General features: G+C 36.1%; 1 protein-coding gene across 1 annotated transcript in view; it reads left to right on the top strand.

Moving 5' to 3' along the window:
- The window catches only part of CTNNA3 (catenin alpha 3), a 1,394,003-nt gene that overhangs the window by 101,413 nt on the left and 1,264,787 nt on the right, over nt 1–27,803 (top strand). The window contains exons 3-4 of the mRNA XM_046026581.1: nt 25,360–25,416; nt 26,581–26,844. Coding sequence (XP_045882537.1) covers nt 25,360–25,416; nt 26,581–26,844 — 321 coding nt within the window. The remainder of the gene's footprint in view (nt 1–25,359; nt 25,417–26,580; nt 26,845–27,803) is intronic.

Here is a 27,803-nt window from a genome sequence, read left to right as displayed (position 1 = left end):
CATCTCCCTGACTGAGACACACCTAACCTGTGTGGTCCTTTTCCCTCCAGATGATGGTTCTTATTTAGGAAATGACACTTATTACTGGGTTAATTTATTATTTAGCACAGTGCTGATGTATATAAAATATGCATATGCAAATGTATGTTGCTTGTCTAATTACTCCTTTAGGGATACTGGCATCTAATAAAGGATTACTAAAAAGATTATGCTTTACTCCAAAGGAAAGAATTTATAATGGTGGGACTGCTTACACTAAGTGAACCAGTAGAGGTGTGTTTAGAAAGGAGGCCTTTCCAACACTGTTCCATTCGCATTTTGTAGGAAACTGCTTGTGCCATTTATGAAACTACTCCACTAGAGTGGTCATAGGAAAGTGACAAAGTCAGAGAGCAAGGTCATCTAACATCCTGTGGCTGAAAAATGAGAATATGTTTGATAATTAGACAAAAACATAGAAGGTCATGGGAATGACAAACAAGGAAGTTGGAACATAGGGTAATATAGAAATAGTAATGAAGTAGGGAGCAGGCAGAAATTTCAGGGATTTATAAACATTATATATATTCTTTATAGTTTAAGTACTTTCATATGCCCATTATCTTAGTATAATCTTTTCAGACCCTCTTTATGATAGGATTATTATTCACTTTGTAAAATGATCCAGGACCCTGAAGTCAGGACCCTGAAGCAAGGTCTTGTGGACTTGCTGAGAAGCAGCTGAGCCAAGATAATATCCAGATCTTTCTAACTGCTTTTTTTTGTTGTTGTTATTTTTGCATAATACAACTTCAGGGTTAAGATTGAGATTTGAGTTTGGAATTTATGATCAGAGTCTTAAAGCTGATAACGTGTTGTGAAGATCTGTCACCAATATTTATGGATAAGAACATGGGGATATAACTAAGGGACATACCAAAAACCTTGAATATATTAGGTTTCAGTCTGGCATATTTAGATTCTGTAGAATGGAAACTTGGGCAGTATTAAGTAGCTAAAACCTAAAACAAAATGTGAACATTTACAAGTATGTTTGGAAGAATATTGTTGAGAGAATATTTGAACACCTATAATGCAAAAACTGTAATTGGCCTAAAAGAGAGCATATTTAAGTTACATATTGAATAATGAATGCTTAAATGTTTCTTTACTGAGAAAGTGACTGAGTTTTATGATCCATACAACAACTGGTATTTGGGTTTTGATTTTCATGGGAAAGTATATCATAAACTGGATATCACTTAAGGTTAAAAATATTACAGACTAGACAAAGTACCATAAAAGATTGCTAGATACCCAGTTTTGGAAAAATATGTATGGTTACTTTAAGAAAATTTGGATATTATGAGAAATATGTTCAGTAATAATCATTGTCGAAATGAGTGATAAAATCCAGATTTTTGAAGATGATAGCGTTTGCGCAAGGAACAAGGGAAGGGGTTATCCTTCTTAATCTGTGTATCTCAGGTACCCAGGCGATTGGCTGACATACAGTAGGCCCTTAATGAATAGTGAGGGGATGAATGACTTCATGAATTCTTGGGTGTTTGGGTTGGTTTTGCTAATCTTTGTGATTTAAGTAGAGTCTAATGGTTATTACTTTTCAGATCCTAAAAGTCATACCTGAAGACTTCCTGTTTTCTCTTTAAGAAAAGCTTTCAGATAAAATTGAAATTAAAATTTAATAAATTTAAAACCTTAATTCTATGTTCTATTTTATATTTCTACAATATGTTATGTGTTCATTATTGCTTTTAACTAAGGAACAAATTCAGTTTTCCAACCTAAATAGTCTAACAAAACAAGGAAAAAGTGCTTAAAAAGATAGGGGACTGAATGAATGCTCAAATGACAGAATTATGAAAAAAATGCATAAAACACTAGTCACCCATTGTTTAAGAGAACCCATACTTGTGTTGGATAGATCCAAGGCCCTGGAGCATCCCTACCAAACACAGAACCTCACTGAGTAGAACATTAAGGTTATAAATATAAAACAAAAAAAATCCAGGAGACAGAAACTGTCTCTCTGTAATATTTGCCATACTATGTGTAATAAGGCCTTATGTAAAAATATAATTAGAAGCAAGAGCACTGCCCAGGTATAATGTGAGAAAATTAATATGACAATGAGAACATTAGGTTTGCCTTCTCTAGTTTAAACTGGAATTTGTGCTTTTAACATTGCACTCTAGGAGCCTTTATACACTTTATTCTCTAGATTACTTTTTGAGTTAAAAAATCTCAAACCCCATCTTTAACTCCCCAAGAGCCTGCTTGTTTTTAAAACAACAGGCTTAGAATTATAGCTATGCAATTATAACTCGCACACTGGTCTTAAAAAGCCCAGCTGTGTAAGCATCACATGATGATTCCAGAAACTATTTTGATCACTATTGTTTGATATTGTTTTATGATTATAAAATGATTAACCTCTATCAGAATTCTAAAATTATAAACATGTTTATAGCTGAAAACTGGTAAAGTGTCTGACAGACTGGTGAAGTGTCCAACTCATAAGTAAGCCAGTGCTTATGTAAGCATAAAATATTAGCAAGGATGCTTTTTTTTTTAATGTAAAGGAAGACATTATAAACAATTTACATTTTGCCATTTTAAATATTTTTTATTTAAACTCTTTTTAAAAAATCTTCAATATTTAACTTGATTTTGTTCTTTCGTTAAAAAGTACTGCTGGGTATTTTAAATGTCCATAATGTTGAAGCTTTGCCGTTTTCCTCCCCATTTCTCCATTATGTCCCTTATTTGATCTTAAATGATCTTAATTAAAGCTTTGATTGAATATTTTATATTGTCTTCTGTTTCTCCTTCCTGGTGGGAAATAAATGACTAATATCACTTGGAAACTTTTCAAAGCAATGTTAAATTCCCAGATAATTAACCCTAAGAAAATTGCTAGAGTGTCCTATATTCTGTCATTTAATTGAATATCAGGATAAAAAGGTTTGTTGGGGGGAAAAAAAAAAACTGTCATCCTTATTGAATGATCTTTCATCCAGTTAAATGTCCATAATGAAGAAATATGTAAATAATGGAATTTGTGTTCCATTACATTCTCCAAGAAGAGATATAAGTGGTTTTTTATAGTTTATATTTAGTGTTAATTTAATAATAAAATTAAGTTTAATGTCCTAAATCTTTAGCTGTTAAAATAGATCAAAAGAAGTCATTAGGGGTGCCTGGGTGGCTCATTCAGTTAAGTGCCTGCCTTTAGCTAAGGTCATAATCCCAGGGTGCTGAGATTGAACCCCACATTGCGGGGGTTCCTGCTCAGCGGGGAGCTTACTTCTTCCTCTGCTTCTATCCCTCTCCCTGCTTGTTCTCTCTCTCTCAAATAAATAAATAAAATCTTAAAAAATAAGTCATTTGGTAAGACATTGAGGTGACTAAGTAAGCAGTTCAAACTGAAGCATAATCACTTGATATTACAGAAGAAATTACATAATCTCTTGATATTACAGAAGCAATGCCTTGTCATCTTGATTTTATAAAATCAATTATAAAATCTTGATTTTATAAAATCAAGATGACAAGGCATTGCTTCTGTAATATCAAGAGTGTGTTTCATAGTTCAGTGAACAATCAATGCAGTCAGAAAAAATTTATGCCAAATTACAGAAAGAGAGCAAAAGCACAGGAGAGGTGGTGGCAAATAATGTTTTTCTTAATGGTTTAAGTGACTTAAATCTTTAAGGTTCAAAATTCTAAGCGTAGTCTAGCCTTGTTCATTGATAAAGAAAAGAGTGAAATTTAACAATTATGAGAATTTCAGAGGAGGAAAACTGTAATTTTCCTGCTTTATTCTCATCTTATCCATTAGATCTATTAATATCTATATAATGTCATTATTATCAAATTATAATTTCTCTGGTGCTTGTTTTTGTCATAGGAATCCACTAAGCAAAATCTCATGCTGTACTGAAAAAGTTAGATGTGTTTTCTGCCACTTGATGGTTGTATGACACTGAACAGCCCATTTTTTTTTATTTGCCTATGTAATGAACACAGGATCAAATGTGGATCAAATGAGAAAACATATAGAAAATTAAAACACTGTGAACCTCTACTAGGATTTTTTCAATTCTCATCAGAAAGCCTAACAGCCTCATGTTTAAGCATTTGGGCTCTGGAGCCATAAAAATTTGATTTAAATTTCAGTTCTACAGCTGAGTAGCTTTTTGACTTTAGACAATCACTTAACATTATCTGTAAAATAGGGATAACAATATGGTTTATAGAGTTATTAAGATTAAAACATTTAATACATACAGGGTGAGTCTAACAGTCCTGATATGTAGTCATCATTAGATAATAGAGTGATTTAGCCTACATGCTTATATAATACATGGAAGAAACATAGGATAGTTGAGATTTTAGGCTGTGTAATTTTGTGTCAATACTATTTGATTAAGACATAATGAGAGAGAATTTTGGAGTTATAATAGATTTCAGAAATTATTATTTTGTACCATGGAATAGTCACACAAAAATTTGTTATTTTAGAGTGACACTTCAAAATTTAGACATTTCATTTGATATATAAGAAAAATGAGTTTGAGAGCTGTGTTAGATATAGCATTGCATTGTGCTTAGAGCATGGATTTAAGATCTGAAAGGTCTAAGTTTCAGTGCCAGCCATAGTAGCAGTCCTGTGATCTTGGATGAGTTATAACCTTTCCATGTTTCTGTTCTTATTATCTGTAAGAATGTCAGTATGGATTCTTATTTTACAAGGAAGGAAAGCACCTAGAACACTACCATCCATATAATAAATGGTTAATATATGTTAGTTTTTATTCATTTCTCCCTCTTGTCCCTTTTTCAACTAAGTGGCTTTTCTTAGATACTAAAACTTGTTAGTGCCTCTCACTAATTTATGCCATTTTGTATGTATTTTAAACTAAATCTAAACTGAATCTTGAGGCCTACTTTAGGCATTTTCTTTATGAACTCAATTTTGTATTTCTTCCGTTCCCTTCCCTCTTTTCCTCTTCCCCCTCCCCTTTCCTTTCCTTTGTTCTTTTCTTTTTTCTTTTCCTTTCTTCTCCTCTCCTTTCCTCTTCTCTTTTCTTTTCTGTCAGTAGTTTCTATACCAAAGGTAGCAAGGTGATAAATCCTCAGATGGACAACACAGAAGCTTGTAAAGATTTAAGAATATAACTGAAAATAAATTGTTAAGAAAGAAAACTGAATTGCAACTTAAAGAAATCCCTTCTCTATGCATAAAGCATAGAAGGAAGAGAAAATTTACCTGGAACCCTGCATCTATATAACAGATACTCAGTATGGGTTTCCCATGATTCAGTGCCTGTATGTTGGATCCTGAATCTAACCGGCTGATCAGGAATGAACTATGAATGTTTGGGTAGTCTTCATATTGCATTATTTTCCAGCTTTCTTTTGTTAGCCCAGGCATAGAACCAGGATTCTTTCATGCTTTGTTCTGCCAGTCAAGGTTCATCTCCATCTCCGTCACCATCATCATCATCATCATACATTGTCATCCATCATTTTCCATTTGTGATTTCCTTTGGTATTTCTCTGTTAGAGAAAACATTGCAAGGAACAGCAATGAATTCCTATGACACTAGCATTCCCTATTACCTCCTATGACTCTGCATTCCCTACTCCCAAGACCTGAGTTTCTTGATGGCCTCCATTGTAGATGTTTGCCTTTCCCAGGACTTTACTTAACCATTAAAGAGGCAGAGTGAGAATGAGAGTGAAGGAGAAAGAGGGAGGAAGCATATTAATTGTCATTCTTATTCCTTCTCCAAATCCTGTTCTTCAGACTATCCAGAGAATGGATTAACCCCTAGTAGTTCCACTTCCTCTCCACATTTTTGGGTGTATGTGTGTGTGTGTGTGTGTGTGTGTGTGTTTGTGTGTGTGTGTGTGTGTGTCTTTCTCTTTATCTGGTGTGGAAACACTACCACCTTCAAACCCTAAATAGTAGGTGAGCTTCCTATTTCGCACTTGATAACTGCCATCCTTTCTCCTTGGGGATTGATTCTGTGCCTCAAAAATCCAGGCCACTGGTGAGGATCTTGTGGAAGTAGATTGATTTCCTGACCCTGATCATCACTCCGTTTATGTTTAAATGAACACTGCTGCCTCACTCCCCTTCCATTTCCAGTCTCCAAATCTGGAATTCCTTATTGTTGGGACCTGACCATCTGATTGTATGTATCAGAAGACACCTATTTGTAACTTACATTGAGATGATTTTTTTGTTGACAAATATGACCTGGCCTATTTAGATGCTTTAAGCCAGCAGTTTTCCAGACTCTGTCTCCCTTGATCTTGGCTTTCTCTTTTTACACATTAGTCCTGAGTTTCCGAAGTATTAGTATATTTCAAGTATGAGAGCTACTGACTATGACAAATGCCCCTTTACTCTGCTCTCCAGTGATATACTGATGTTTATATCTTCGTCTTCATTTTTAACCACTGTATTAAATATAATTCACATACCATAAATTTACCCATGTAAAGAGTACAAAGTTGTGCAATGATCAATAAATCTAATTTTAGAACATTTTCATAATTCCCAGAAGGAATATTATACACCATTAACAGTTGCTTCCCTCACCCCTCTACCTCAGGCAACCACAGATGTAGTTTCTGTCTCTATAGATTTGTCTTTCCTGAACATTTAATAAATGTGAAGTCATACAAGGTACTCTTTTGTGACTGGCTTCTTTGATTTAGCATAAACTTCCCAAGATACAGCCATGTTGTAGCATGTATCAGCATGTTTCATTGCCAAACCATATTTCATTGAGTAGCTATACTCCATTTTATTGTCTATTCATTAATTGATGGACATTGGGGTTGTTTTCACTTTTTTGCTATCATGAATAATGCTGCTATGAACATTCATGTATAAATATGTGAGTGTGTGTATACATATATATGTCTACATATATGTATATACATATGTGTGTATATATATATATATATATATATATATATATATATATGTAATTTAGAGAGAGTGTGGGGAGAGGCAGAGGAAGAGGGAAAGAGAGAATCTTTAGTAGGCTCCATACTCAGTGCAGAACTGAATGTGGGGCTAGATCTCACAACGCTGAGATCATGACCTGATCCAAAATCAAGATTTGAATGCTTAACTGACTGAGCCACTCAGATGCCTCATATGTGAACATATGTATTTTTTTGAGTATGTACTGAGAAGAGAGATTGCTGGGTCATATGGTAACTCTATGACAGATATTTTGAGAAACTGCCTGGCTGTTTTCCAAAGTGGCTGCATTATCAACACTTGCTATTGTCTGTGGTTTTTATTTTTAATTATAAACATTCTAGTGCGTATATTTGCATTTCCTTAATGGCTAATGCTGTTGAACATTTTTCATGTACTTGTTGGCCATCACCTTATCTTCTTTAGAAAAATGTCTATTCAGATCCTTTGCCCACTTAAAAAAAAAGATTTTATTTACTTATTTGAGAGAGAGAGAGTGAGCAGGAGTAAGAAGGAGAGCAAATTCGAAGCAGACACCATGATGTGCTCAGAGCCAGAGACAGGGCTCGCTGCCATGACTGCTGCCAGATCATGACCTGAGCTGAAACCAAGAGTTGGACACTTAACTGACTGAGCCACTGAGTCACCCCTTCCTTTGCCTACTTTTTAATTGGACTGACTTTTTATTGTTGACTTTTTAATACTTCTTTATATATTCCAGATATAAAACTGTGGTCACATATATGATTTGTGAATTTTTTTAATCCATCCTGTGTGTTGTGATTTAACTTTCTTTTCATTTTTAAAAAAATTTTTATTAACATATAATGTATTATTTGCCCCAGGAGTACATGTCTATGAATCACAAGGATTATACATTTCACAGCACTCACCATAGCCCATACCCTCCCCAATGTCCATAACCCAACCACCCTATCCCTATGCCCCGAACCCCCAGCAACCCTCAGTTTCTTGAGATTAAGAGTCTCTTATGGTTTGTCTCTTCCCAATCCCATCTTGTTTCATTTTTTCCTTCCCTATCCCCCACAACACCCCTCCCTGCCTCTCAAATTCCTCATATCAGAGAGATTATATGATAATTGTCTTTCTCTGATTGACTTATTTCACTCAGCCTAATACCCTTTAGTTCCATCCATGTCATTGAAAATGGCAAGATTTCATTTCTTTTGATGGCTGCATAGTATTCCATTGTATATATATACCATATATTCTTTATCCATTCATCTTTTGATGGACATCTAGGTTCTTTCCATAGTATGGCTGTTGTGGACATTGCTGCGATAAACATTTGGGTACACGTGTCCCTTCAGATCACTACATTTGTATCTTTTTTTTTTCCCATTTTATTTATATTTTCAGCGTAACAGTATTCATTCTTTTTGCACAACACCCAGTGCTCCATGCAAAACGTGCCCTCCCCATTACCCACCACCTGTTCCCCATTTGGAAGGGGAGGCGAACCATAAGAGACTATGGACTCTGAAAAACAACCTGAGGGTTTTACATTTGTATCTTTAAGTTAAATACCCAGTAGCACAAATGCTGGGTCGTAGGGTAGCTCTGTTTTCAACTTTTTGAGGAACTTCCATGCTGTTTTCCAGCTGCACCAGCTTGAATTCCCACCAACAGTGTAGGAGGCACTTTCCTTATTTCCTTTCTCCACATCCTCTCCAACATCTGTTGTTTCCTGACTTATTTTAGCCATTCTGACTGGTGTGAGGTGGCATCTCACTATGGTTTTGATTTATATTTCCCTAATGCTGAGTGGTATTGAGTACTATTTCATGTGTCTCTTGGTCACGTGGATGTCTTCTTTGCAGAAATGTCTGTTCATGTATTCTATCCATTTGTTGATTGGATTTTTTTGTTCTTTGGGTGTTGAGTTTGCTAAGCTCTTTATAGATTATGGATACTAGCCCTTTATCTGATATGTTGTTTGCAAATATCTTCTCCCATTCTGTCAGTTGTCTTTTGGTTTTTGTTGACTGTTTCCTTTGCTATGCAAAAGCTTTTGATCTTGATGAAGTCCTAGTAGTTCATTTTTGCCCTTGCTTCCCTTGACTTTGGTGATTATTGTAGGAAGAAGTTGCTGTAGCTGAGGTCAAAGAGGTTCCTGCCTGTGTTCTCCACAAGGATTTTGATGGGTTCCTGTCTCACATTGAGGTCTTTCATCCACTTTGAGTCTATTTTTTTGTGTGGTATAAGGAAATGATCCAGTTTCATTTTTATGTGTGTGGCTGTCCAATCTTCCCAACACCATTTGTTGAATTTTCCCAACACCGTCTTTTTTCCATTGGACATGCTTTCCTGCTTTGTCGAAGTTTAGTTGACCATAGAGTTGAGGGTCCATTTCTGGGCTCTCTATTCTGTCCATTGATCTATGTGTCTGTTTTTGTGCCAGTACCATACTGTCTTGATGATGATAGCTGTGTCTTGAAGTCTGGAATTGTGATGCCACCAAATTTGATTTTTTTTTTCAACATTCTTCTGGCTATTCGGGGTCTTTTCTGGCTCTATATAAATTTTAGGATTATTTGTTCCATATTTGAAAAAAAATGATTGTATTTTGATAGGGATTGCCTTAAATGTGTAGATTGCTTTAGGTAGCATAGACATTTTCAAAATATTCTTTCAATCCATGAGCATGGAATATTTTTCCATTTCTTTGTGTTTTCCTCCATTTCTTTCATGAGTACTCTATAGTTTTCTGAGTACGGGTTCTTTGCTTCTTTGGTTAGGTTTATTCCTAGGTATCTTATGGTTTTGGGTGCAATTGTAAGTGGGATTGATTCCTTAATTTCTCTTTCTTCTATCTTGTTGTTGGTGTATAGAAATGCAGCTTATTTCTGAGCATTGATTTTATATCCTGACACTTTACTGAATTCCTGTACAAGTTCTAGCAGTTTTGGAGTGGAGTCTTGAATAACAGTCGTCTGAATGTGCCTTGGATCATGGTTTAAGGTAACCCCTAGCTGAGAGCCTCCACCTCAGCTCGGTCTCTGTAGCTGGCTTCCCTGCTCTGATACCTGGCAGTTCTGCCACACTCAGACACCTTCGGTGTTTCTGTGACCCCATGGGTCCTGAGACTACACTGTCCCTCTGAGGGCTCCACCCCCGCTTAGCCTCTAGAGCTACATCCCTCAGTGGAGCAACTTAAAATTCTGATTTTGTGCTCCGCTGCTCCACCACTTGCTCAGAGCCGGCCCCTCCCCCCATGGTTTACCTTCCCATCGCTTCAGATTCACTTCTCCGCTCGTCCTATCTTCCTGAAAATGGCTCATGTTCTGGTCCTAGAATTGCTGCTCTTCTATCTCCTGTTGAGTTTGTAGGTGTTCAGAATGGTTTGATAACTATCTAGTTGCACTCCTGGGATCTAATGCTATTTCAGTTTCCTACTCCCCCACCATCTTGCTTCCTTTCCCTCCACTGATATTTCTATAATGCTTTAACTTTCTTGATGGTATCCTTTTTCTTTTCTCTTCCTTATGATTTTCTTTTTTTTAAATCTTTTTTTAGTTAAGTTCAATTAATTAACATACAGTGTATTATTAGTTTCAGAGGTAGAGTTTAATGATTCATCAGTCTTATATAGTACCCAGTGCTAATTACATCACATGCCCTCCTTAATGTCTTGGTATCCTTTAATGTAAACAGGTTTTTAGTAGTTTTTATGATGTCCACCTGATTTATTTCTTATTGTTTGTGGGTTTTTTTTCTGGTCATATCTAAAAAAACCCTGTCTAATTCAAGATCATGAGGATTTACTTCTATATTTTCTTTTAAGAGTTTTATAGTTTAGCTCATATATTAGGAGTTAATTTTTGGTTACAGTATGAGGTAGAAATCCAGCTTCCTTCTTTTGTATATAAATATCTAGTTATCCCAATACTATTTGTTGAAAAGATTATTCTTTCTCCATTGAGTTGTCTTGACACGCTTGTTGAAGATGAATTAACTGTAAATATATGGGTTTATTTTTGGAGTCTCAATTCTATTCCTGATCTATGTATGCCAGATTCATTCTTTCTTGTATCTTTTTAGTACATTTTGAAATAGCAAAGAGTGACTCTTTCAACTCTGTTTTTTTTTTTTTTTTTTACTTGTTTTGGTGTTCTGGGTCCCTTGCATATTCATACGAATTTTAGGTTCATCTTTTCAATCTCTGTGAAAAACATTGCTGGCATTTTGATAGTAATTGCCCTGAATTTATTGTTCAATTTGGAGCAATATTGTCCTCATAATAATATTAAGTCTTCCAATATATGACATGGAAAGTATTTCCATTTTTGCAAGTCTTCTCAAATTTCTTTTAATGATGTTTTGTAGTTTTTAGTGTAGAAGAATTGTACTTTTTTTGTTAAATTAATTACTGAGTATTTTATTTTTCAATGCTATAATTAGAATTGTTTCCTTAATTTTGTATTCAAATCACTTATTGCAAGTGTGTAGATACACAAATAATTTTGTACATTTATAGTACATCCTGCAACCTTGCTGATTTTGTTGATTAGCTCTAATAGCTTTTGTGTGTGTGTGTGTGTGTGTGTGTGTGTGTGTGTGTGAGTATGTGAATTCTTTAGGATTTTCAGTATACTAGATCATGTTATCTTCAAATAGTGATGGTTTTACATCTTACTTTACAAACTGGATGCATTTTATTTATTTGTCTTTCTTAAATTATCTGACTAGAACTTCTAGTACAATATTGAATAGAAATGAAAGAGGACATTTTTGTCTTATTCCTGATCATAGAGAGAAAGCATTTAGTCTTCCACCAGTAAGTATGATTTCAGCTATGGGGTTTTCATAGATTCACTTTATCAGGTTGAAGAATGTTCTTGTCTTTTTTGATTGAAATTTAATGTTTCTGAGTGGATCTTCCTTACAAATTCAACAGTAAATAAAAATGGGAATGTAATTTCCACCCACATTGGGGGAACCTTGAGGAACATAGCTGTACAATTAGACCAAGGATGATGCACTGTCATTTTCCTTGTGTATTATGGTTTTAAAAGAGGTGATATTGAAGTGAACTAGGTCTTCCTAGTAAGAGAATTTTTTCCATACTTAATATAGAAAGAATCCTACTTTCATTAACTTATCTCTTAACTACCCATGTCTCATGCCTTTAAAAGTGACATGAATTTGGGTAATGCTCAGGATTTACTGTGAACTATAGTAACTATAAATCATTTATGTGACAATTGTTTATCTTGGACTTGAATGACCATTGCTACAAATGTACAAGATATTTAATGATGTTTAACATCAAAGGTAGTCTTATGCTTCATTTGGACTATGGTAGTCTTTGTGATATATTCAGTCATAAAATCATCTTGTAGGCAATAAAGAAACCAAGAGGTTCTTGCTGACTCTGGTATGCTATGTGGAATGCATTTTTGAATGGTTTATTTGTGCATTAGAGGAAAACACCAACCTTCTGAGGGTTGTCCACATTCCAGCATCGTGCATCTGTTGTATTGATGACAGAAGCAAGGCAGGAAAAAAAAAAAGAGTATTTAGTCATCTGCTGATTCCATTTGGTGCTAAACACATACTTTTCTCTAGAGTGCAAGAATACTAATTTATTTTATGTACTAGGGTGGATTGTAGCCATTCCTAGAGACATGAGTATTTAAATTGGCAGAAGTGAAACAGTGAATACTCTGCATGTAGATGATCCATGCTCCGCATATGCCTTGAATAAGGCAAAATCTTTGTTAACTAAGGATCTGGATTTTACATACAAGTTACCTGCTATTAGGCAGGCATACACAGTTGACCTTTCAACTACAGTCATTATGTTTTAGTTCAGAAGCTTTCTATATGCATTCTGGTAAGCATGTAATATGAGTCAATTAAAACTAGTAAATTGCAAGATAAATAGGTGAAACTGTTCTAAAATCGATTCTGGAATGAGAGATAAAAGGGAGAAGGAGGTTTTATGTTAATGTTACCTGGTTCTGTGCCCTTTATCAATTTTTCCAACAAACTAAACAGATTCCTGGTATTTAATCCCCCATGTGATAGGATAACTTTTTATACATTTGATGTATAAGATGTTCAGATAGTTAATTTCAAATTTTTAATTTGGGTTGGTGTTCATTAATTAATTAAATAAATATGTATCAGGTAGCTTTCGTGTCACTTCATGGGGCTTATATTCCATTGGAATAAGCAGAAAGAAAACATGATAAATAACTATAATATAAAGTGTAGTAGTGATAAATAAGAAGAATATAAAGCAGGAAAAGGGGATATGGCATATCAAGACCAAAGAGGTCCATGTGGCTGGATCTGAGTGAGCAAGGAGAGTTATAGGGATGAGGTCAGAGAGATATGTTGGATGGTTTGAGCAAAGCAATGACATGATGACTTTCTAGAGATTGATAAGAAGTCAAATTCTGGTAAAAGTGATAGAATAGACTGACAAACTAGATGTGAGATGAAAGAGAAGTTGAAATTGGTGGCAAAATTTTTGGCCTGGACAACTGGAAGAACTGCCATTTACTGAACTGGTGAAGAGTGGGAGTAGCAGGAATCTCCATCAGGAGCTCAGATTTTGATATGTTATGTTTGAGATACCAAGTGCTTTAATGTCATATTTTTTAGTTCTCTTTTACCTGGTGCATTTTCTTTTCTTTCCTTTCCTTTTCTTTTTTAAATATTTTATTTATGGGTGCCTGGGTGGCTCAGTTGGTTAAGTGAGTGCTTTCAGCCTAGGTCATAATCGTGGAGTCCTGGGATTGAGTTCCACATCAGATTACCTGCTCAGCGGGGATTCTGCTTCTCCTTCTAACCCTCCCCCTTTCTGTGCTTTCTCTCTCTCTCTCAAATAAAACAATAGAATCTTAAAAAAAAGAGAGAGATCTTATTTGTTTATTTGACAGAGGGAATGAACACAAGCAGAGGAAGCAGCAGGCTCCCTGCTGAGCAAGGAGCCCAAATGTGGGGTTTGATCCCAAGACCCTGGGACCATGACCTGAGCCCAAGGCAGATGCTTAACTGACTGAGCCACCCAGGCACCCCATCATGGTGCATTTGCAAGATGCTCCTCTGCCTGTGAAACTTTTCTTAACCTACCCATGCTTTTCTTTACAATTCCTATAGTGATCCAATGTATTCTGCCAGTTTTAGCCCCTTTTATTTAACATATTATTATTTAACAGTTTCCAGAGAGCAGAGGACTTGAGTGGGTACTTATTTTTACTTTGCATTTGTATTTTCTTGTAGCTCTTAGTTGAATCCCACTGTATAAGTACTCGATTATATCAGAGTACTCAAAACTTAATAAGATCATTAACACAAGTTATTTGTTTCCTTAGATGGATCTGATTATTGGTTAATGTAGGAACATTGATTTAACTTTCTGAAAAACATGTCAAATACAGGACATCTTTACCTTTATTCTGCTTAAAGTTTTGTTTCCTGCCAGGGAATATAGTTGGAAATCAGATATTTTCCAAAACATCCTGAGATATATAGGAATTAGCACTGAACAACACACTTAGATATAAGTGGTAACTGGTATCATCGGCTTTTTAAATGAGGGCTAGGCTAGAATACTGAAGAATAGTTCATAGGAAGATATAGTTAGCCTAATGGGGAACACAATTAAAGAAGAATATTTTCATTCTAGGATGAGTATATCTTAGCTTCTTGTAGTTATGATTTCCTTTTCCAAAATTAGAATTTCTTTCTTATGGGAAAGTAAATTATCTTATGGCAGTAACCCTCAGTGTTTTCTGGTGTCTTTATAGTGGTAAGAGATAGGGGCACCTGGGTGTCTCATAGGTTAACTGGTGAACTGTTGATTTCGGCTCAGTGTGTGATCTCAGGGTCCCGGAGTGGATCTCTGTGTTGGACTTTGCATTCAGTGGAGAGTCTGCTTAAGGATTCTCTCTTTCCCTTTCCCTCTGCCCCTCTCTCTCAAATAAATAAATCTTAAAAAAAAAAGTGGTGAGAGGTATCCTTGATTCATTGGTCACTCTGTGCCAGCTCCCATATGAGGCCTAGGGGGATGAAAGAGGTAAGGCATAGTATGACCCTAATAGGAGCTCATAATTTGGTAAGAAACACAGATATTTTGATGAATAACTGTAGCAAATGGTAATTGTTTAATATATGCTAGATTAGTGCCATGTAAGCACTGTTGGAGCACCTGAGTACATCTGTGGGTAACTGAACATGAGACTCCAAGATAGCTTGAGGGATGAGTAGACATTTCCCAAGAGATGTAAGGGGAGACTGGAACATAGCTCAAGGCACTTATAGAACCTTATGTGAGTCTCCGTGGCTAGAGAAAAGTCTCCGTGCCTGTGAGATAAGTGATAGGAAATGAGACTAGAGAGAGAAGCTGAAGTCAGATTATCCTTGTCTATAATTTAAAAAAATGAGTTTTATTTTGTGTGGATTAATAGTCACTTGAAAATTTTAAATTGGGGATTGATGATCATTTTTGAATTTTGGAGGGATTCCTCTGATGATACTATAGAGAAAAGATTGTATTAGTCAAAAAGTTTTGTCTTTGATTTCTTCTTTGTACTTAAAACCACTTCATTAGTTATCCCTAATCATTTCTCCTCTAGATTAGTCCTAGTAGTAAGGACAAGAACAAGGGTACATACTAGAGAAATATTTAATAAATAGAATAGTAGACTTTATCTAATGATAGGGATAAAGGAATAGAAGTGTCAAGGATATTCCTCAGATTTCTCATTAGCTGGATATTGAGGCCACTGAGGCTGAGAATGTTGGAGGAGAAACATGAATGGGGGGGGGAGTATAAGAAAGGCAACAGGTTCAATTTCCCATATGTTTATTTTGAGACTCAACCTGAGTTATGTATCTGGAGTGCAGAAGAGAGGTTAATACTATCAAATAATGTCAACTTAAATTTCGTATTCACTGTCATCTAAGAAGATAAGGGAGAAGCATTTTAAGGAGGGGATTAGATAATAGTTTGCTGTATATAGAGAGATCACTAAGAACATTCTGGAAAATGTTTGATATTAAATAATTTAACCTCATTTTATCCTCTAGGGTAGGAATTATTATTCCCATTTTGTAGCTGAAATAAGGTTAATTTTTCTACTCAAAATCTGATATTTGGAGTGTTTTGTGTTGGGATCCTAACCCCAAAGCTCATGCTATTTCTATTATAATGAGACAGACTTCCTGCCCTGGAGTGGCTCAGCATCTGCCTCACTCCTGTTCATTTATTGTAGGCTCCTCAGCCCCAAGGACATCCGTTATCTCTTTCTAATCCTTTCTAAGGTCAGTTACACATATGTTATGAATAGAAAACATGGAGAGTGCACTCATAGGCTGACACAAACATCTGTGCTGGAACTTTAGAGCAGAGGTCAGGACTTCTTTTTGGCCATTTTGGATTTGAATGTTTTTAAGTGGGGCAAGTATTCTATAGTGTGTGAGTGCCTCACCACTCCCTGTGGATTAACAAATGGCCTATTCATGCTTCCTGCTTAGAATAAACATTTGAGTTTATAACCTTAGGAACACCTGAGTTATATAGCCTTATCTTTAGCCTTACCTCTAAAGTCACACCTTAAAGCAGGTGTTTTCAAGCTGGTTGAATTAAACCAAATAGTTTCCCCTCCCACTCTGGGAAAAGCAACCATTCAACTATCATTACTAAGATGCTATATTTAGAATGTTTCCTTTATCAAAGGTAGATTGAAATAGTTAAGATGATAGTTTCGCTCTTTCTTCATTATGTCTGACTTATATTTTTGAGCAATCTAAATGACTTTATGGATCACACTTTGATTTCTATTTTTATAGTTTTGGCCTGAGGTTTGTTTTTTTTAAAATCAGTCTTGTACTGAAACGGAATTAAAGAATGTGTTTGTGGGGCGCCTGGGTGGCTCAGTGGGTTAAAGCCTCTGCCTTCGGCTCAGGTCATGATCCCAGGGTCCTGGGATCGAGCCCCGCATGGGGCTCTCTGCTCAGCAGGGAGCCTGCTTCCCTTCCTCTCTCTCTGTCTGCCTCTCTGCCTACCTGTGATCTCTGTCTGTCAAATAAATAAAAATAAAATCTTTAAAAAAAAAAGAATGTGTTTCTAATCTGAGTTGCATTACATATGATAATTATTCATCAGGAAGATATCCCTGAAATATGTATTCTCTGTTGTGCCCCCACAGAGCTATAGGGCTGCAGGGAAGTCCTTTGATAGACATTGGAGGCAGATGATGAACTACTGACAGCAAATAAAAATAGCTGTGGGTAGAAGGAAAAATAAAATGAAAACAGAGAGGGAGGCAAACCAAAAGAGACACCTAACTTGAGGAAACAAACTGAGGATTGCTGGAGGTGGGTGGGGATGGGGTAACTGGGTGATGGACCTTAAGGAGGGTACTCGTGTGTTATATGCACACGATGAATCACAAAATTCTACCCCTGAAACTAATAGTACAGTATATGTTAACTAAATTGAATTTAAATAATTTTAAAAATGAGTTTTTAAGACAGAAGCCAGTTCTGGATTCTATTCATAGCTGGGCCATTAAATGAAAAATGACTAGAGCATGTTTGCCTGAAGGAAGCATTATAGCTGTTTAGTAAATGCAGGCTTTCTTAAAAACAGTCATCACCACCACTTTTTTTTTTAAAGATTTTATTTATTTATTTGACAGAGAGAAATCACAAGAGAGGCAGGCAGAGAGAGAGGAAGGGAAGCAGGCTCTCCGCTAAGCAGAGAGCCCGATGTGGGACTCGATCCCAGGACCCTGAGATCATGACCTGAGCTGAAGGCAGCGGCTTAAACCACTGAGCCACCCAGGCGCCCCTCACCACCACTTTTTATTAATCTTGTGTGCCTTTGGACAACTGTCCTTTTCCTTTTTTTAACATTTAGGGATAATAACACTTTTTTCCTCATGGAATTCTTTATGAGAAGATGACAAGAAACTTATTAAACGAGATAAACTACTACGTGAATGTAAGGCATTATCAATTAGTATTTGGATCAACATTCCTGGGCTTGAATTCCATTTGTACTAAGTTATGCTAAGTTTGGAAAATGGTGGTCTATTTCTCACAAGTGAGTCACAGCAACTTAAATAGGAAGAAATTGTAAGGAAAATGAGGTTTTTGATCTTTGGCTGGGTGTTAAAATCCATCTTCACTCATAGATGTTAATAAATCTGTACTGTAGAGGAAAGGTTTTCTGACATGGATATTTGAATCTTGTTAGATTAAGCAATGCAGTATACACACAAATGGAACGGAAGTGTGAAGTACCACTGGATTTTGTTTAGCGCATTATTTATCTGCTTTCCTGTTTACTTCTTTTCCTTCAATTGTGTGGTAGATGACTTTAGATACAATTTATTTTTTAGATATAAAGTTGAGGCAAATAATAGATATTATATATAGTATGTTTGTTTCAGATAGATAGAGGATTAACATAGTGCCTTTCTTAACTTTATATATACAATTTTCTTGAATGACATGGTGGCCTGCATTAGAATTAAGTAATAATGTTTTCCTAGGAGGTATCTAGGAGTTATTAATATTCACTTTTGTGTATTTCATTCTACCAAGGTATGCAATAATGGCTCAGAATTACATACCTTGGGGGATATCTTAATGCTATTATTATATGGTTTCTCAATTTTCTATTTGTATTTGAAGAATTCTTTTATTTCCTCCTTTATTGTAGTTGTCCTATTAATATAAAATCGAAAAAGAAATAAGAGAAAAGCAGTAAAGTCCTCTTTCTGTTGCTTAATCATGTTTTGATTGTAAAATCTTGCATTTTTTCAATCTTTATTTTTTTCTCAACACTGTTTAATTATCTCTGTATTCTACTCTTATTTTACCATCTTCTGTCCTCATTTCAGTTAAGGCTAAGTATTCCACTCCCTAATCTATGTTGAGGAAAAACATTTTAATTAGCAGGTGTTTGCACTATTTTGTTTTCTGAGAGAACATGAAGCTGCCTAGTGACCAGTGAAGCAGTTAGCAGGGAGCATCTTGGCAGAGAGAAGACCAGGGATAGAAGCCAACTAAGAATGAAATCCAAATAGCAAAGTATCCATGGGCTTTTCTGCTGCACATCTTCTTAGTCTTAAGAAAACAAAAATGTGGGGCGCCTGGGTGGCTCAGTGGTTTAAGCCGCTGCCTTCGGCTCAGGTCATGATCTCAGGGTCCTGGGATCGAGTCCCGCATCGAGCTCTCTGCTCGGCAGGGAGCCTGCTTCCCTCTCACTCTCTCTGCCTGCCTCTCTGCCTACTTGTGATCTCTCTCTGTCAAATAAATAAATAAAATCTTTAAAAAAAAAAAAAAGAAAAAAAAAAAAGAAAACAAAAATGTTCTTCATAAGCTTTCCCTCCCCTATCCGAGTGGTTTTGTTAGTTCCAGAAACTTCATTTAAACACCTGGAAGAGAAACTCAATAATTTGCATGTAGTTCTGCTTTGTTGAGCAGAGTACCTGCTGAGCTATTCCACTTGGGCAGGGATGTGGCATAGTAAGGAAGTTTTCTCTGATCCTCTGAAATGAGGGTTCAAGGGTGCATGGAATTAATTGCTATGAAAATCATTTAGCTTTGCCTTTCCAACGGTCAGGCTCTGGGACCTTTCTTTTATTTTTGTTTTCCAAACATTTAGATTTTTTTCTTTTTCTTTTTTAATAAAAGACCTCAAAGTGGGTAGAAGATGTTAGCAAATGGACCGCATATCCAGTTTGCTGATCCTTCCCTTATCATGGGAAATGCTATACGAGTGCAAGCCCATAGCTTATTTATATTAATGTCCTTTGCCAGGAGAAGTCACAAACTGAATGTTTGCCTGGCTTTACTAATATTTTTGTTTTCCTTGATTTTATATAAATGTTTTAACTGAAGTATAAGATACATTCAGAAATATGCATACGTTGTGAGCAAACAGTTCAGTGAATTTTTCCAAGCTAAACACACCCATATAAATAGCACTCAGAACAAGAAGAAGAGGTGTGCCTGGGTGCCTCAGTCAGTTAAGTGTCTACTTCAGCTCAGGTCAAGAGTCCTGGGATGGAGCCCTGCCTCAAGCCCTGCTTCAGGCTCCTGCTTAGAGGGGAATCTGCTTCTCCCTCTCAGTCTCCCTCTATGCACTTACTAATCTCTCTCTATGTCAAATAAATAAATAAATAAATAAAATCAAACATTGTGTACTCTTTTGTTGTATCTCTTTTATTCCATATTTCATATTGTGGCATGTAGTTGTATTTTGTTCATTCTCATTACTTTGGGTTGTTTCCAGCTGGGGCTATTATGAAAAGTGCTTCTAGGAATGCTTTTGTGAATGTTTTTTAAAGAACATATGAACATATTTCTGTATGTGTATATCCTAGGAGTAGAATAGCTGGATCATGAGGTATATATATGTTCAGCTTTAGTAGGTACAATTTTCCAAAGTAGTTGTACCAATGGCCTCACTAAAATTAAATGTTAAGTATAGTTTAATTTTGCTCTTTAGCTTCCTGTGACATTGTGATGCATAAACTTGTTTAAACTCTCTGGATTATGTATATTTTCCATAAAATTTATTCTTAGAATAGTTATATAGTTTCTTACCCCATCTGAATTTAACTTCCTATTACTTATTCCTTATCCTATTAATTATTTCTTATTCATTTGTCCACTTGTTTCTTTAAAAAATGTGTTATGAAAAAAAAATGTGTTATGCTCATAATATGTGCCGCATACTAATAGATAATGAGATACAAAATAATTAATCTGTGATGTTTTCACTCAAGGGAATTATAATGAAGTGAGGGAAACAGCATAATGAGCAGATATATTTTTAATTTATTTCACTCAAATTTAAAAAGCTACTTCCTCCATCTATTGTTTCTAGATTTAGTAAAGAAGTCCATTAATAACTTATCAATTCATTCAACAGATCCCATATTTTTAACACCTTGATACTGAAGTCATCCTGCCTTTTCAAATTGATTTAAAAAAACTACTCTGTTTTTTTTCTTCAAGTATGATGACTATACTTATAGTAATTCAGGTTTTAAGCTTCATGGTGTATATGTGTTTTTTTGCTTGTTTTTCTCTTTCTTTCTTTGTTTTGAGTTCAGTATTTTCTAATATCTTTTTTGGTGATTTACAATATATATATGGCCTTTTGAACTAACACATACAATTATCAGGTTTACTTCTTCAAGAAACAATTTATGATTTTTCCCAGGTTCTCTATATTAAAACATTCATCCTGGGTGAAGACCTCGTAACCTTCACATCCATGGCTTCACCTCCCAATTATGAGCTGGTGATTCATAGATCTCTATTTCTACCCTAGACTCTGAATTCTAGGTTCATGTATTCTATATTTTTCACTTGCGTATTATGCTGGAATCTCACATTTAACAGATGATACAATGTATTTCACCTTTATATTCCAAACATATTATTCATTCTGTATACCCCATCTTGGTGAATGCATCAACTGTGTACACATAGTGTTGAAAAAGTTTTCTAGACACTTCTAAATACCTCCTCTCCCCTCCCGCATCTAAATATTACAAAGTCTTACAATTTTACTTTCTGAATTTTCTTAGATCTATTCTACTACTACCTAACAATAGTGTTCAATGTTCAGGGGCTCATTGTCTCTTGCCTGGGTTATTGCCTAGTCTCCTGACCGCACTTCCATTTTCTCCAATAAACTAAAAGTTCACTGCTATTGAAAATATACCCCTGAGCTTGCTGCTCTTGTAGTTCTTTAAGCGTGCCATGTGAGGAATCTCCCGCTTACCTTTCTAGCTGATTCATCATCATTCCTGCTCGGGTTTTCCTGTACTTGTCATGCCACCTAGAGTGGCCTGCGTGCTCATGCCTCAGGCCTTTGCACATGCTGTTTTCTTGTTGTTCTGTTCTACACATAGATAACTTCTACTCACTGTTTAAAAGTTACCTCCAATAAATTTTCTTCAATCCCCTCAAGCCAAGGGACTTTCCTTTAGGCTATGAATAATGCTATTTTAGCTCCCATATAAATTGTCTCCCCTTCTGATCTATACATTCTTTATCTTTGCATTCTTTTTTTTTAAAGATCAATTTATTTTAGAGAGAGAGAGTGAGAGAGAGCATGTACGGATGGGGGAGGGACAGAGAGAGAATCTAATGCGGGCTCCTGGCTAAGGGTGGAGCTGACAATGGGCCTCCATCTCACCACCCTGAGGTTATGACCTAGGCCGAAACCGAGTTAGACACTTAACTGACGGAGCCACCCATGTGCTCTTTCTATCTTTGCATTCTTAACATTAGTGTACTGCCTGAGCTATAGAAGTACTCAACAATATTTATTGAGTGAATGGTTGAATTAATTAACTGATATCTTAGAGTCCTCCATTTTTATACTTTGTGATCTTTAAAATTCCTAAATATATTTTGTTCTTTTGCCAGGGTTAAAACTCATATGTTGCTTCTCTACCCACTTGCACAGACTTGTAAGGTCTTTTTTAATCCCATCTGTGTGTTTCTGCATCAGCTGGAAGCATTTAATGTCTCCTAAACTTGGATATCTTATGTGAGCTTTTTCTTCTGGAGTAATTTAAAAAAGATATTAAAAAAGTATCAATTCCCAAGGAGCTGAATTCTTTAGACTTCTCTGTCCAGAGAAATCCCTAATTGACCCTATCTTTTTTTTTTTTTTGATGTATTTATTTGACTGAGAGAGAAGCAACAGAGGGAGAAGGAGAAGCAGACTCCCTGATCAGCAGGGAGTCTGATGTGGGACTCAGTCCCAGGACCCTGGGATCATGACCCTAGCTGAAGGCAGATGCTTAACTGACTGAGACACCCAGGTGCCCTGACCCTATCATTTAATTCCTATTTTGACCTGATTTAAAATTTTAGGATAAATCAACAGCCTAGGAACCTTTGAACCCATGATATCATCAGTCAAAACAAAATAAAATAACCATAGTCACCACCCCAACCTTTTGTTTAGAACGATGGCATTAATCCCCCCCCCCTTAAGGGTTTTATTTATTTATTTGACAAGAGAGAGAGACAATAAGAGTAGGAACACAAGTAGGGGGAGTGGGAAAAGGAAAGCAGGCTTCCCGCTGAACAGAGATCCTGATGTAGGGTTCGATCCCAGGACCCTGGGACCGTGACCTGAGCCGAAGGCAGACGCTTAACAACTGAGTCACCTAGGTGCCCCCATTTGTTCCCCTTTTATTTGTATACCTATTTCCTACATTAAATTTATCCTTTGAGATGTCCTTCAGGAGAAATGATATTGCCTTCTCAATTTCCTTTACTTAAACTCTGTAACATGCCTTTCTTTCCCTCCAACCTGCTGCCATAATATGTTATTTTTTATATGTTCACTGAATCTATCCTTTCTCACAGATTTATCAGCTTGCTCTTCAGGGTGTAAGTGTGCATTAAAGATTTGGGCGGGGATGGCAAAGCATAGGCTCAAACTCCAAAATATTTTGGAATTTTTTTTAAAAAAGTATTTATTTATTTGAGAGAGGGGAGTGAGTAAGCAAGAGAGAGAGCACAAGAGCAAAGGTGCAGAAGTGGGCAAAGGGAAAGAGAGAAGCAGACTCCCTGCTGAGCAGGGAGCCCAGTGCAGGGCTCAATCACAGAACTCTGGGATCATGACCTGAGCTGAAAGCAGACGCTGAACTGATTGAGTCACCCAGGCATCCCTAGAATTTTTTTTTAAATTCCAAATTTCCTACAACATTAAAGTTACCACAGTTAATGGTGAGATATACATAGCCATCATCAGAGTAAAAGAACTAATACTTTAAACCTTATCTTTCTTTGTAGTGATATATGTTCACAAACTTTCACCTTTCAGAAACTACCTAAACGTTGACCTTGCCATTCTACATAGAGCAGTGTAATGCATAGGTCACTTCGGAGGGTATTATGTAATTAGGTTTGATTATTGCTCTATTATGCAGAGAATTTTCTTCAGCTCCTTCTGAATATTCATACTTCTTATCATTATACCTCTGAGAAGTGTTCATCCTATCTAAACATTCAATTATTTTTCCTCCAAATCACACTGAGATAAATGTAGGTAGTGCTATAAAATTGTGGGAAGTTTGAAAATCACTAAGAGCATCACAGGACAAAAACAGAACACCACGTTTGATAAATTTTAGGAAGACTATTTTAGGAATATTTTAGGAAGAATAATTTTGTCCTCTTTCCATAATCCTCTACTATTTTTCAAGTACATTCCATTTCTGATGTGCTACTTACTCAATCTCATGAGAACATTGGTAAAAGTATCATTACCCCACATTTAGAGATGGAAAAACATTCACTGAAAGAGTAGAAGACTTACCCTGCGCACAGTGCTAATGACAGAGCTGGAACTAGAACCTAGACCAGAAATATAAGGAGGAAATCATAGCAAGCCAAGAAAACTACAAAGTGTCTTGTTTCGGGTAATTAGTGAGTACAAACAGTGAGTTGACAGCTACTTCTAACTGTCCTCCCAAAATCTTGTAAAGAAGTTAATCTCCCCTAGAGCCTGCATGAAGTCCCAGACAGCCTTTATTTTCAGAAAGGAAGGACCTAAAAATACAGTAGCACAGCCATTTATTAACCTCAGGCAACATTATCCCGAGGTAGCAGAATGTTTTGAAAAACGCAAGGGATTTGTAATCAGAAGACTTAGGTTTAGATCTCTGTTATTTTGCCAGCTTCTTAATCTCCTTACACTAAATACCTATTTAGTTAAAATGGGGCTAACAACACCAGCCTTACTGCCTCAAAGGGTGTTGTGATGATCAATAAGATACTATCTAGAAGCACTTTATAAATTATGTCATTACTCGTCCCTGTATAGTAGCAAATAAAGGAAATCCTTCCTGTGTAGGAAAGACTGTAGCATAGTTGTTAACATCATGGCTTAACAGTCATACTGACTTGGGTTACGATACAAGAAATGCCACCTTCTTGTTCTGTAATTTGGCTCAGGAACTTAGTCTTTCTAAACCTCATTTTTCTTCCCCTTAAAGTGGGGGGAGATAATATCTTTTCATAAGTTTTATAAAGATTATGTAAGATAGGGTATGTGGAATACATAAGCTATTGTTAAGCCCTCTTGAATTAGTTTTCTTTAAGATGAACTTTTACTTTATATTAATAATTCTAGATTTCCAGAAATGTTGTAAAGATAGTATGGAGAATACTCCAAGTATGGAGAATACCTTTCTTCTGGTTTCCTCTGTTGTTAATATCTTCCATTTGCTACTTCTGAACAAACATTGATGTATTACTATTAACTCAACTACAGGTTTTATTTGAATTTCACCAGTTTTTCTATGAATGCCTTCTTTCTGTTCCAGGAACCAGTCCAGGGTGCCACATTGCCTTTAGTTGTCATGTCTCCCCCATCTCCTTTGGTTTGTGCAGTTTATCGGTCTCCTTTTTCATGACCTTATCATTCTTGAAGAATATTGTCCAGGTATCATGTGAGGTGTTCCCCAATCTGGTTTTGCTTGTCATTTTTCTTATGATTAGATTGCAGTTGTGGACTTTTGGAGAGAATAGCAGAGAGGTGAAGTGCTGCTCTTGTCACAGTGTGTCAAGGGCTGCATGATACCCACATGACATCACTGATGATGTTGACCTTTATCACTTGACTAATGTAGTGTTTACCAGGTTTTTCCATGGTATTTTGAGCTAATTTTGATCAGCTATCAGTTATATCAGACTTTCTCTTCCCTGTCTTCCCACTGTTTGGAGTGCTTTTCATTTATATTTACTGCAAATGTCATATTCAGAAATATCTTTTCTGACCACCCAAGTTAAAGCAGTCTCTATGACATTTCACTTTTATGTTTTCTTCACAGCATTTATCATTGCCTGAAATTGTCTTGTGTATTTGTTTACCTAGTTTATTCTTTGTTGATAGTCCCCCACCCCCTCAAACAAGAACATAAGCTTCAGGAGAACAGGATCCTTGCAGGATTCACATCTGTACACTTGGCGTCTAGCACAGGGCTAGCATATGCTAAGTGCTCAATAACTATTTTTTGAATAAATGTCAAAGAAAGAAAGAAAGATCCAGGATTAAATTATTAGTAAGTATTTCTGAAAAACAGTGGAAAATAGCTGAATGGTAGGAGGTTCAATTTAATATTCTTAACTGAATCAGTTTAGTTTTAATGAAAAGGTTAAATGCAGTCATAAACATCTATGGAAATAAGTAATCAACATCCTTGTAATTCAGGCTCTCTTATAATACACTTAATAATGTGAACGTCAGAGTATTTTTCTGACTTATAAGCAAGATATGACTGACAAATATAAGATCTACTTAGTTATTATACATCTGCGCCATTGTGACCTTTATTTGCTAATTGGCTCAGCTTTCCTATTGTAGAACTTTTTAACAGAATCTGAAGGAGTGTAGAAATAATTGATGCCCTTGATTTTAACTTATACCTGACTTCTTAGTGTCTATTATCTTTTCACTTATATTGACAGAAAAATGGAGCTTTTTTGTATAAATCTTTCTTTTATAACCCATGGTAAGGAAGCTCTCTTTTTATGTTTTTCCCTAGGACTTAAAATCTCCAAATCAGAGGGATGAAATTGCAGGGGCCCGGGCCTCACTGAAGGAGAACTCCCCCCTCTTGCATTCAATTTGCTCAGCTTGTTTGGAACATTCTGATGTTGCTTCCCTCCAAGCCAGCAAGGACACAGTTTGTGAAGAAATTCACAATGCCCTCAATGTAATTTCAAATGCTTCACAAGGCATCCAGAATACGCTTGCCCCACCAGAACCTAAGGCAGCAACACTGGGAAGTGCCCTTGATGAGCTTGAGGTAAGTGGAGAGAAAGATAAAATGTGATTTGCTGTGTCTCAATATGAAAATAAACAGATATGGGTTTTCAGATTGGAGTGTAGACTATGAGTAAATAAAAATCCCATTACTTTATCAGTCTCCATCATTGCCTTGTGTCTAATAATAAAATGATTATCAGGAAAATATTCTATCAGTGGACTTTTGGTTCCTTTACATTTCTCCCAAGGAAGTCAATGAATTTAAAGTGGGATTGTTGATTACACTGAAATAATGATTTTAGTTTACATCAATCAATTTATGAAATATAGGTTTTATCCATTCCACAAATACTTATCATTGGCTATGTTCTTTATGCTTGGAATCAAATTGAGTGCTGCTCCCATGAAGCTTATGTTCTAACAAAAGAATAGAGGCAAAAACCAAAAGCAGTGGACATCGTAGATAAGTAAATTGTATAGAATGTTACATTGAGAAGACAAGATGACTTGGAGGCTTGAAAGAGATTAGATAATTGGGCAGATGGGGATGTAGGACGAAGGCTTGAAATCATGTCCCATTGTTTAAGGGACAGCACAGAAACCAGGGTGCCTGAGTGGTAGAGTAAGGGGATGAGTCAGAGCTGAACTGAGGAGACCCAGTGGGGCCAGGTTATGGAGGACTCTGTGGGCTTTTAGGGACTCTGGCTTTTACTTCAAGTTAAATGGATTTATTGTAAGGTACTAAGCAGAGGTATGACAATTGAGTCTTAAAAGGACTATATCGGCTGCCTGTAGAGTATAGACTGAAGGGGAACAAAGAGAGAAGCTGAAAAACCAGGCAGAAAGCTGTTATGGTAATCTATGTTCCATTCTTATATTTTATGTTCATCACCTCATTCCACCTCATAGTTTAGTTTGGACCAGGGTGGCATCACTGAATATTAAGGCTAAATTTTGTAAGTGAAGCCAACTGGATTTGACAGAACGGATGTCAGATAT

The sequence above is a fragment of the Meles meles genome, chromosome 13 (assembly GCF_922984935.1).
Source record: "Meles meles chromosome 13, mMelMel3.1 paternal haplotype, whole genome shotgun sequence".
Taxonomy (NCBI): Eukaryota; Metazoa; Chordata; class Mammalia; order Carnivora; family Mustelidae; genus Meles; species Meles meles.
This window is presented reverse-complemented; position numbering and strand designations above follow the sequence as displayed.